This window comes from Oncorhynchus gorbuscha, linkage group LG02, assembly GCF_021184085.1.
Source record: "Oncorhynchus gorbuscha isolate QuinsamMale2020 ecotype Even-year linkage group LG02, OgorEven_v1.0, whole genome shotgun sequence".
Classification (NCBI taxonomy): Eukaryota; Metazoa; Chordata; class Actinopteri; order Salmoniformes; family Salmonidae; genus Oncorhynchus; species Oncorhynchus gorbuscha.
The window spans coordinates 84,564,952-84,576,683 of record NC_060174.1 but is presented as its reverse complement, the minus strand read 5'-3'; the positions used below and the strand labels follow the sequence as shown (position 1 = coordinate 84,576,683).

Below are 11,732 nucleotides of genomic sequence, written 5' to 3'. Positions count from 1 at the left end.
AGTCCCATAGGGCGGTGCACAATTGGTCCTGCGTCGCCAGGGTAGGCCGTCATTGTAAATAAGAATTTGTTCTTAACTGACTTGCCTAGTTAATTTTTTTTTAAAAATATGACTGCTACTCAAAGTGTTTGAGAGGCCGGCTGTTCTAGACTCTGTGCTGTTTGTCACTCCAGCAGGACCACAAAGAAGCTGTGGGTGAGGGCTTTGGTGGTGCTGGCTTGGTGACACTGCGAGGGTAGCCAGAGCAACACTCTGGCCACTTTTGGAGCAGAGGAACCAGCCTGCATTAACAAAGGGTGGAAACAGAGCTGGTGTCTCAGATCAAAGGTTGCCACAAGACAATGCTTTACTGTTCTTACAATCACAGAAACCCAGATAGGTAAAATACTTATTCAGTTCCATGATAATCTCTATTCAATTTGGGAATTGATCATTAGATTAATATTTGTTTCCTAACTGAAGCCTGGGTTCTGCTGCAGGCAGGCGGCAACCACTTGCTCATTCCTCTGTGTGAATGGAGCCGGTGGAGTCGCTGCAGACGAAGGAAGTGCCTGGCGTGGTTGAGACAGTGCAGCTGGAACACTGCCAGGGCCTTCAGACGAGGACTGTCGTGCTCCTTTTGGGATGCCGGCGTCTCATCCTGCAGGCCCACCATCCCAGAGAGAAACACACAAATATACTCATTTGGCTCAACAATGACATTGAGAGTACAAAGAAGTTACATGTTTTAGAGGTCATACATATACCTTGACTTGTGAGTCCTTCTGAGTCATTGAGGTGCATCTTTCTGGAGACATAAACAAGCCCTAAACATTGTTATTTTGTTTTGAGGACATCAGAGCAGTATACCGGTACTACAAAGCAGGGTCAATGAGTTAACCTCTAACTTAATATTCAGAAATAACTTTTTTTAAAGGATATGCTTGAAATGGGCATGGTCTAATTGATACAATTAAAAACATGTCTAAGTTTTGCTTTTAATAAACTCAGCAAAAAAAATAAACTTTTCCCTTTTTCAGGACCCTGTATTTCAAAGATAATTCGTAAAAATCTAAATAACTTCACAGATCTTCATTGTAGTGGGTTTAAACACTGTTTCTCATGCTTTTTTAATGAACCATAAACAATTCATGAACATGCACCTGTGGAATGGTCGTTAAGACACTAACAGCTTACAGACAGTAGGCAATTAAGGTTACAGTTATGAAAACTTAGGACACTAAAGAAGCCTTTCTACTGACTCTGGAAAACACCAAAAGAAAGATGCCCAGGATCCCTGCTCATCTGTCTGAACGTGCCTTAGGCATGCTGCAAGGAGGCGTGAGGACTGCAGATGTGGCCAGGGTAATAAATTGAGACGCCTAAGACAGCGCTACAGGGAGACAGGACGGACAGCTGATTGTCCTCGCAGTGGCAGACCACGTGTAACAACACCTGCACAGGATCAGTACATCCGAACATCACAACTGCCCAAGTTACACCAGGAACGCACAATCCCTCCATCAGTGCTGAGACTGTCCACAATAGGCTGATAGAGGCTGGACTGAGGGCTTGTAGGCCTGTTGTAAGGCAGGTCCTCACCAGACATCACCGGCAACAACGTCGCCTATGGGCACAAACCCACCGTCACTGTACCAGACAGGACTGGCAAAAAGTGCTCTTCACTGACGAGTCGCGGTTTTGTCTCACCAGGGGTGATGGTCGGATTTGTGTTTATCGTCGAAGGAATGAGCGTTACACCGAGGCCTGTACTCTGGAGTGGGATCGATTTGGAGGTGGAGGGTCACAGCCTCATCGGACTGAGCTTGTTGTCATTGCAGTTAATCTCAACGCTGCGCGTTACAGGGAAGAAATCCTCCTCCCTCATATGGTACCCTTCCTACAGGCTCATCCTGACATGACCCTCCAGCACGACAATGCCACCAACCATACTGCTCGTACTGTGCGTGATTTCTTGCAAGACAGCAATGTCAGTGTTGTGCCATGGCCAGTGAAGAGCCCGGATCTCAATCCCATTGAGCACGCCTGGGACCTGTTGGATCAAAGGGTGAGGGCTAGGGCCATTCCCCCCAGAAATGTCTGGGAACTTACAGGTACCTTGGTGGAAGAGTGGGGTAACATCTCACAGCAAGAACTGGCAAATCTGGTGCAGTCCAAGAGGAGGAGATGCACTTCTATAATTAATGCAGCTGGTGGCCACACCAGATACTGACTGTTACTTTTGATTTTGACCCCCCTTTTGTTCTGGGACACATTATTATATTATAGTGGACATTGTGGAGAGATGCTTGGCATCCAGGTCAAAGGCAAACCGTTTCCTTCAACACAGGCCAGAAAGGAGGTTTTGGTCAAAGGTGTGAGGTGAGACAAGTAACCCTTACAATGTGCTATGAAATCTGATCAAAAGAGCTATCATTTTGTAACCTTAACTTTTTTCAGGATTAACATCACAGGACATAAGTTTCTCTAACCAAGAATAAGTCTATTTCTGGACTATTAAACATGGTATTTAGTCCAGGAGTATGCTTAGTCTGGGTCTGGGAAATTGACCCTCCATATTTCAATCAAGCTTTACCCTTTGTTATTCATGATGGCGGAGAGGTGGTTGGTTTTGTTCCCCGGCGCTGTACAGGAGCCAGGACATGGCTGCCTGTAAGAGGGTTCACGAAGTATGCAGGGAGACAGCTGGCCTGTTGGGATATAAGGGAGACAGTAGTAGACATGCAAGTCCATGGGCCTTGTTTGAAATGCATCTTAGCTTCTTACTTTTATCAGAATAGATCTTACAAGGTAACCTCATCCAATCATGTACAGATCAGTGATGACCTCAAGGAAGGAAGGAAGGAAAGGATGGAAGGACGCATTTAGAATCCATACCTTGTACCTTGTCTTGTAGAATGATGTGGCCAGCCTTGTAGAGATTGTGGTCATGGAAGTCTGTCTTCGCAGAGACAACCAGCAGGTCTGAAAGTTGCAGGTCACCCAGATTCCCCTTCAGATTCAGGTCATTGAGCCTGGACATCAGAAACACACATTTTGGTTTTAATTTGCCTAATGTCAACCTCGATCACTAGAATGAGTCCATGCTCAGTCAATATAATTAACAGGGCATGAAGAAACATCCAAGGCTTGTCACTGACTGACTTTGTAGGCCTGTCCCAGGAAGGCGAAAGACCTCTCTCTTTAGGTAATCGATGGCGTCCTCCACCGTGGTCTTTAATATGTTCACACGCACATACCTTGGGAGCTGATAGCCTGAGGAAGTAATATTTAACATATTTCCAGTGAAGTATCCCAGACAGTGTGAATAATACAAAAAAGTTGACCAGCTGTACAGACTTCAGAAGCATGTTACTAAGCCAGTAATATTCGTGTACATACATTTCCTATCTAAGACTACTATGCCACTCCATATTTTTGCAGCTAAAATGACTTATTTTCTAAAATTTCTAACACGAGTAATAAGGATCAATCAATCCAACCTTCAGGCTGCTGGGGACTGGAGGAGAGTAGGTCCTGGTTGCAGCTGACCTTCTGATTGATCTTCATGCCGGCCAGGGCAGCCTGCAGTCTGGAGCAGTGCTTCATCATCAGAGCCTTCCAGGCCCCGCCACACTGCAGCCCCTTACCAACAACTAGGTCATACACCAGAACCTGTGTAATGGAGAGGACCAAACAAGAGGTAAGTGACCAGCCATGGTGTTGGGGCAGTGTTCTTCAATCTATGTCCATGGGGATCTGATCCACAGGGTGTGCAGCTTTTGTTCTATCCATGTTCTAGCACGCCTGAATCAATTACAGTACATAATCAGGTGTGTTCGTCTGGGTCAAAACAAATGCCTGCATATTAAATATCAGGCTTGAAGAACTATATGTTGGAGGGACTGTGATTGGTAGTCCCATAGGGCAGCGCTCAATTGGTCACTGTAAAAAATAATTTGTTCTTAACTGACTTGCCTAGTTTTGAAAAAATAAGCTTTTTGTTCAAAAAGGCAGGACGGGGGGGGGGAGAATTGTCCAATGTGTTTCACATTACCTGGTCCTTGGCAAGATACCATTTAAAAAAAAATCTTAAGTTTGTTTGAGGAGCTTTGTGGACTCAATGATCTCTTGGAGGATAGATGAAAACTTCTGTGTCTCACATCAGGGCAAACAGATGCTTGATATTCTGGTGAGGTGAGAGCATTATTGTTAACAATATTAACACCCACAGTACTGCTGTAAAGTTCATCTTTGCTGAAAATATCTTTAGCTTCTAGGCATGAACAGCAAGGTGTTGCCTGTGTTATTTGATATTTACTGGTTAGCTACGTGATAAATGTTGACAGAGCAAGGCGTTAGCTAGCTAGCTACTGTACTCAGTACACTGTAGCAAATTACCTGAAATGTACTGTCGTAAACCAGTCTATAAAGCAGCCTGCTTCCTCTCCACTTTCTCGATAATCTCGGCAGCTTTCACGTACAAAGCCATTGTTAGAAAACTAGTTTAGAGTAAGTTTTTTTATTTTTTTATTTTTACAGAGAATGTGTTTTCATTATGTACAACTACATGAATATATCTCCACGACACCCACGTTTGTGCAATATGCTTTGCTGCCAAAAAAAACAACTTTACTGCCGAATGAAAAATGTAGGTATCGATTTACGTTAGAACTCAAAGTGCCTACGACCGTGCGACAGTTACATACTGTACTGTCTTTGACCGTGCTCTGCTACTGACTTCAGAAACTGAATGAAGACGAATGTTTATGCATTTGTAAAGCAAGTTAGAGTAGTCGTTTTTGCATGTCATACAGTTAATAACTACAACAATATTTATATTTAAATACACCGATATTGCTAGCTGAGCAAAGCTGCATGCACAGCAAGTAGCTAACGTTACCTAGGCTAGCTTCTCAGAGTTTGCTAGTTAGCTTTAGTTAGCTATAATTTTAGCCAGTGCTAACGTGGCACAACTGTGCAAAGATGGAGTTTGCTGCTCTTATTGCCTTGACCGTATTAATAGGAATGCTGATAATTTTGGTCGCAATCGCTGTGGGAAAGCAGAAAGGAGAAATAAGTGATCAACTAGAGCAGAAAGAAGATGACTCGGTTGGTAAGTTGCTCCTCTTGCTTGTTTGCATGTCTTGTTGCTATGGATTGCTATTGTACTAACGTTAGCTAGCTGTCTCAAACAGGTGCAAGTTACACAATGTAATATAAGCCAGTGGCCCTTGATGACAGTTAGAATAGATATATTCATTTATAAGTATTGGCACCAGGTCAACATTCTCTACATGTCCCGAAGCCAGCCATAAACTTGTTGCTGGAAGAAAGATTGAATTAAATGGTGACCAATGCCATACAATTAGAATACTAGAAGGGACTTTAATCTTCTTATGATGGTATAAAGGGCAGTCCTTAGAGATCCTATTAAATTACTTTATTACATTAATTAGAATTCTAATTCATACTTCTGTGGGTCAGGGAGTTGGTCAACCATGGTTTGCCAGTTCTGTGATAAGATATTGTGTAAAATAATTCATTTAAAGAATGTATCTGCACTGTTTGTTAGCTAACTAGGCAGCCAGTTTTAGAATTGTTATAATTAACTGCCAATATGCCAACATTCCATTCAAACAATGCAGTCAATCATGTACCATAGACTGGCTGAAATCAGTTGATGATAAGACTTAGACAAGTTGTAAATGCAACAAATACCAATATTGTATCATATCTCCCAAAGCTTTCCAAGGAAACAAAAATGTAGACATTTATGGTCTGTTTACATATATTTTAGAGGCTATTTGTACAGCACATTGGTATAAAACCCTTATAAACTGTATTTATAATTATTTGACTATTTTAGTTTGACAATCATTATATTACACAATTTCTAATATCAAACTCCTTTTATTTTCCTGCATTAGTAATATAAGGATTATGCCTCTACTACCATTAATTCCAATTACACCGGATTTCTCTTAGACCAATATGGCTGCTGTTTTTGCCCGTCTAGCAATTTAATAGACCTAAACATTGTTTTGTTACAGAATTGTAAGATGTTGATTCAAAACATTTACCGCTTCCAGAGGAAAAAGCAACCAGAAGTTTGAACATTTTGATAATGGAAGTTACTAGAAAGTGTCATATTGAACGTCTTGTGTAACAAGATGCCAATTCATCCCCTGCAGCAGAGGAAAGTGCAGTGAAGGCTTCCACTGCCAAGAAACAGAAACAACAGCGTCCTCGCAAGGAGAAAGCCCAGCAGCAAACCTTCAGCCATCCTCTCCTGGCATCCTCCTTGAAGGTGGGCCATGCTTCACATACTGTGAAACCCATATTACGCCTTGTCAAAGATGATCTATTATATAGACAAGATAGTTGAGTGACCGCTCTAACAATGGAAATGCATGTTCTCGAAGATGGGAGGCGATCAGGTGGGACCATTCTAGCCAATGAGGGCAGATACATGTGTGAACAACAGTTTTTTTTCAAAGTTGCCAGAATGCCACATGTACCCACTTATATCAGTACATTTTGTCAAAGCCTAAACGTTACAAAACCTCTCTTCAGTCAAATAAGCCTCACGTAATTCAACACTCTCTCATAGTCCTCCATACAAAATATCCCAACTTGGTCTGCTTATCTCACGCTTTCAGATTTTGGGCAGAGTAATCCTCTCGTTTCACCTTTTCCTCTCTGGACATATTTAGGCATTTACTAGTGAATGATGTCATTGCCAAGGGTTGCTAAGAACCAACCCACAAGCCAGCTGTTTAATGCATGATAAGCTGCACCAACCAGGCACAAGTACTTGGGAGTATGGCTAGATGGTACATTGTCCTTCTCTCAGCACACAAAGCTGCAGGCTCTCTCAGCACACAAAGCTGCAGGCTGAAGTTAAATCTAGACTTGGTTTCCTCTATTGTAATCACTCCTCTTTCACCCCAGCTGCTAAACTAACCCTGATTCAGATGACCATCCTACCCATGCTAGATTATAAAGACTTAATTTATAGATCGGAAAGTAAGGGTGCTCTTCAGCGGCTAGATGTTCTTTACCATTCGGGCATCAGATTTACCACCAATGCTCCTTATAAGACACATCACTGCACTCTATACTCTTCTGTAAACTGGTAATCTCTGTATACCCGTCGCAAGACCCACAGGTTGATGCTTAAAACCCTCTTAGCCCCTCCCCCGCCTATCTGAGATATCTACTGCAGCTCTCATCCTCCACATACAACACCCGTTCTGCCAGTCACATTCTGTTAAAGGTCCCCAAAGTACACACATCCCTGGGTCACTCGTCTTTTCAGTTCGTTGCAGCTAGCAACTGGAACGAGCTGCAACAAACACTCAAACTGGACAGTTTCATCTAAATCTCTTCATTCAAAGACTCAATCATGGACACTCTTACTGACAGTTGTGGCTGCTTTTTTGTGATGTATTTTTGTCTCTACCTTCTTACCCTTTTGTGCTGTTGTCTGCGCCCAATAATGTTTGTACCATGTTTTGTGCAGCTGCCATGTTGCGTTGCTACCATGTTGTTGTCATGTTGTGTTGCTACCATGTTGTTGTTGTTGCTACCATGCTATGTTGTCATGTTGCTGCCATGCTATGTTGTCTTAGGTCTCTCTTTATGTAGTGTTGTATTGTCTCTCTTGTTGCGATGTGTGTTTTTGTTCTATATTTTTTTATCCCAGCCCCCGTCCCCGCAGAAGGCCTTTTGCCTTTTTTTAGGCCGTCATAGTTAAGAACAAATTATTATTTACAAACTTGCCAAGTTAAATAATGGTAAAATAAAAAAATGATGTAATGACAGGGGTGTGTGACGAGGTTACAGAATTATCTGATGCTTGATCATCGATTGTGTAAAAACTGATTAGAGTTTAGGTTGCTGGTTTGAGTTGGGGCAATCATGGTGGTATCTATTAAAGCACAGAGATGGAGGTTGCAGTTTAAAAGGATGATGCCCACTCATTCACAATGGTTGGAGATGATTAACTGGAAAAACAAGGAAGGGAAATAATAACAGTAAATGTTCTCCAATCAAATGATAATATAAATCAAGAAATAAGAACACACTTATCATAAACGCATCCAAAAACACGAAAGGTATTGCAAAAGACACTTCTGCAAACTGTAAAGTTTGGTCTGCACATTGATTAGTGACAGGTGAGTGTTTAACCTGGTGGATTGGCTGAAGTCCTTCCTTTGCTGGAGGGGGATTGGACAGGTGGTTGGAGGAGAGGACTGGCAGTCAGTGTAGGGGAAATTCAACAACAGCTTGGCTGACTCGTCTCTGTCTTTCTCCCCAGAGTCACAGTGGCAATGTGACGTCCCTGGACTTCAGCAGCAACGGGAAGTACCTAGCTACTTGTGCTGATGACCGCACTGTCAGGATATGGAGTACCAAGGACTTCCTGGACAGAGACCATAAATGTCTGAGGGCCAACGTAGAGCTGGACCACGCCACGCTGGTCCGCTTCAGCCCTGACTCAAAGTACACACACACCCACGCATGTCCAGAACAAAGGGTATAGATACAGTACATTTGGAAAGTATTCAGACCCCTTGACTTTTTCCACATTTTGTTATGTTACAGCCTTATTATAAATGGGATTAAATGTTTTTCCCACATCAATATACACACAATACCCCACAAAGCAAAAATTGTTTTTTAGAAACGTTAGCGAATGTATTAAATAAAAAATATTTACACAAGTATTCAGACCTTTTGCTATGAGACACCAAATTGAGCTCAGGTGCAACGTAACAAAATGTGGGAAAAGTCAAAGGGTCTGAATACTTTCCGAATGCACTGTAGATGGATAGAGAGCCTATAGTCTTTCTATACCTATTTTCACTCTGTCTTGCTTTGCAGGGCCTTCATTACTTGGCTGGCTAACGGAGATACTATTCGCATCTTCAAGATGACCAAGAAGGATGATGGTAGCTTCACTTTCAAAGCTGCCCCTGAAGACTTCCCTCAGAAACACAAGACCAATGTCATCAACATCGGCATCGCAGAGACGGGTATGACTGCTAAATGTATTCAGACTGAATGTCTAAAAGGCAGGAAGATGTGAATGTGTGATATGCTAATTTTTATGATTATTGACTGTTAGAAGTTATGAAAGAGACCCTTGTTCCAGTCTAAAATTTAATCCGTCTCCCTTTTGGTTTTCTGTGTTCCAGGCAAGTTCATCATGAGTGCCTCCACTGACACCAACATCCTCATCTGGGACCTGAAAGGAGAGGTACTGGCCTCTGTCATCACCAACCAGATGACCAACTCCTACGCTGCCATCTCACCATGTGGCAGGTCAGTACCCTAAACGAGTCTGTGCGGGTTTTATAGCTAATGTAATAGCACTCTCAGGTAGATCATTTCTGGATGGTTTTCTGTCTTGAGGTTTGTTGCCTCCTGTGGCTTCACTCCTGACGTGAAGGTGTGGGAGGTGTGCTTCGGGAAGGGTGGCGAGTTCAAAGAGGTGGCCCGCGCCTTCGACCTAAAGGGCCATTCAGCTGGAGTCCACTCCTTTGCGTTCTCTAACGACTCACGCAGGTAAGGCATGCATTGTGTGGTATCCTTTCAAAACAGTGATGCTTGATTTTCATGGAGGACATTATGATAACTTTCATAAGGAAGATTTCCCCCATTGAGGTATGTGGAACTGTCTTTCGTTTCCCCCAGAATGGCCACTGTGTCCAAGGATGGCACATGGCGACTGTGGGACACGGATGTGGAGTACAAGAAGCAACAGGACCCCTACCTACTAAAGTCAGTGCCTTGCCAGTCGTCGGAGGGAAGCCGTGTGGCCCTGTCGCCGGACGCCCGCGTGGTGGCCATCTCCAACAGCTGCAGCGTGGCCATGTACAGCACCTCCACGGGTCAGCTGGAGGAGGAGTTCCACGGAGTCCACAGCGAGGAGATCACTGATCTGAGGTTTGACATCAACAGCCGCTACCTGGTGTGCAGCGGGGACCGGGCGGTGCGTGTGTTCCACAATGCGCCGGGCTACCGTGCGGCCATCCAGGACATGCAAGCCATGCTGAAGAAGGCCCAGAACGAGGGCATGAAACAAAGGCTAAAACAGCAGATACAGGAGGCGCAGAGCGCGCTGGACACTGTGCTCACAGCACCCAAGGATTAAAGAACTAAAGCCCCCCTCCACCCTAGGCTTGGTGTGTAGACCCCTATTTCGATCTCTCTCTTCCTCCCCTTCTCTCACACACTGCCTCCACAGAATGGCATGCAATTTGACTCCTATCAGGGATGTGACATTTGCATGCTGGTTTTAATAAATAAATCATGATATGTTTCTATAGAAATATGGCTCTGTTTTGTTTTGTGAATGCTCTGCCTGCCTCGAAGTCAGGAATACTATGTTCTCTGACTTCTTGGACCAGTAATCCTACTACTATAGAAGAGCTTGCTTTGCTTTGGCAACACAAACATTTGTTGTATAATAGGACCAGTATTCAGCTGGGGTGCCTCGTGTTTCTACAGTTCCTCTGTAGAAACATACTAAACTAACAATAATTTCCATGACATCCTATCCAGGTGAAAGCTATGATCCCAATGACATTGCATGTTAAATCCACTTCAATTAGTGTTGATGAAGGGGAGGAGAAATGTTAAAGAAGGATCTTTAAGCCTTGAGACAATTGAGACATGGATTGTGTATATGTGCCATTCAGAGCGTGAATGGGCAAGACAAAAGATTGAAGTGCCTTTGAATGGGGTATGGTAGTAGGTACCAGGCGCACCAGTTTGAGTGTGTCAAGAACTGCAATCTTGCTGGGTTTTTCACGCTCAACAGTTTTTCATGTGTATAAAGAATGGTCCACGGTCTAAGGCACTGCATCTCAGGGTTAGAGGTGTCACTACAGACCCTGGTTCGATTCCAGGCTGTATCACAACCGGCTGTGATTGGGAGTCCCATAGGGCGACGCACAATTGGCCAAGCGTAGTCCAGGTTAGAGTTTGGCCGGGGATGCAGTCATTGTAAATAAGAATTTGTTCTTAATTGACTTGCCTAGATAAATTTTAAAAAATGTCTACTGTGCCCACATTGTGTCTGGATTCCCTTTTGCCTGCAACATATTCAAATGCCAGTATGCATTTGGCAAACGGTGGAAGCACCTAAATCTAACACAACAACAACTTGATGGCAGTAACCAACTACTGGTGGTCAGGGTTTCTCTTCACTCTGGATGCAAGACATCGCATACAGTGGCCGACGTCTTCAGCAATTCGCCTACAGCTCTCCATAAAACGTATGTTTTGGGAGCGAGAGGCTAGGAAATATCACTGGTGAGGAAATACGTTCCTGGTTTTAATGATTAAAAAAACATTTTTTTTTTTTTTTGCAGAAACACCAGTAATGTAAAATGCTATTAATTTACTGCTAGAATTCCTCATAGAAAACATTGAAGTGTTTTTTTATTAGTGAATGTACATATATGAAAATGTTCCATTAGCACAAGATTCATGAGGTAAAATAGTTTTTCCTCTATCCTTATTATAGTTAAGGAAACCGAGCAACAAATTCTCCCATAATAAACAAAGGTCATCAGGAATATAACAATTATAAAACTAATTTCTTTACATGTTGACAATGACAAAATAAATGCAAAACTGTTTCTGGATGATCAACATAAAAAGTACAGTTAATGTTAGTCTTTTTTTAGTTTCTTCAGGTAATGTTTCGCAGGGTAATACTTATGGATCATTTTGAAAGA

At 42.9% G+C, this 11,732-nt stretch overlaps 2 protein-coding genes across 2 annotated transcripts; one reads left to right on the top strand and one right to left on the bottom strand.

Moving 5' to 3' along the window:
- LOC123990731 (28S rRNA (cytosine-C(5))-methyltransferase-like) lies at nt 1-4,471 on the bottom strand. The gene is made up of 7 exons (XM_046291554.1): nt 4,433-4,471; nt 3,483-3,654; nt 3,141-3,255; nt 2,878-3,014; nt 2,576-2,690; nt 747-787; nt 1-640 (listed from the first exon to the last, which is right to left on the bottom strand). Exons 1-7 carry the CDS (start codon nt 4,469-4,471, stop codon nt 636-638), a joined length of 624 nt encoding a protein of 207 aa, XP_046147510.1. The 3' UTR covers nt 1-635.
- On the top strand, nt 4,433-10,319 carry LOC124011629 (transducin beta-like protein 2). Its single transcript, XM_046325089.1, has 7 exons — nt 4,433-5,095; nt 6,174-6,289; nt 8,303-8,487; nt 8,869-9,020; nt 9,183-9,309; nt 9,400-9,552; nt 9,682-10,319. The coding sequence occupies exons 1-7, from the start codon at nt 4,966-4,968 to the stop codon at nt 10,139-10,141; spliced, it is 1,323 nt and encodes a 440-aa protein (XP_046181045.1). The 5' UTR covers nt 4,433-4,965; the 3' UTR covers nt 10,142-10,319.
- The last annotated feature ends 1,413 nt before the right edge of the window (nt 10,320-11,732 follow it).

Bases quoted from the DNA above. Each gene is read 5' to 3' on its own strand.
- LOC123990731 (XM_046291554.1), bottom strand. From the start codon at position 4,471: ATGGCTTTGTACGTGAAAGCTGCCGAGATTATCGAGAAA. The intron at 3,655-4,432 runs GTGGAGAGGAAG...TCCATTACACAG, and splicing joins CTGCCGAGATTATCGAGAAA to GTTCTGGTGTATGACCTAGT. The intron at 2,691-2,877 runs GTATGGATTCTA...ATATCCCAACAG, and splicing joins TCTACAAGACAAGGTACAAG to GCCAGCTGTCTCCCTGCATA.
- LOC124011629 (XM_046325089.1), top strand. From the start codon at position 4,966: ATGGAGTTTGCTGCTCTTATTGCCTTGACCGTATTAATAGGAATGCTG. The intron at 9,021-9,182 runs GTATGACTGCTA...TCTGTGTTCCAG, and splicing joins CATCGGCATCGCAGAGACGG to GCAAGTTCATCATGAGTGCC. The intron at 9,553-9,681 runs GTAAGGCATGCA...CGTTTCCCCCAG, and splicing joins TTCTCTAACGACTCACGCAG to AATGGCCACTGTGTCCAAGG.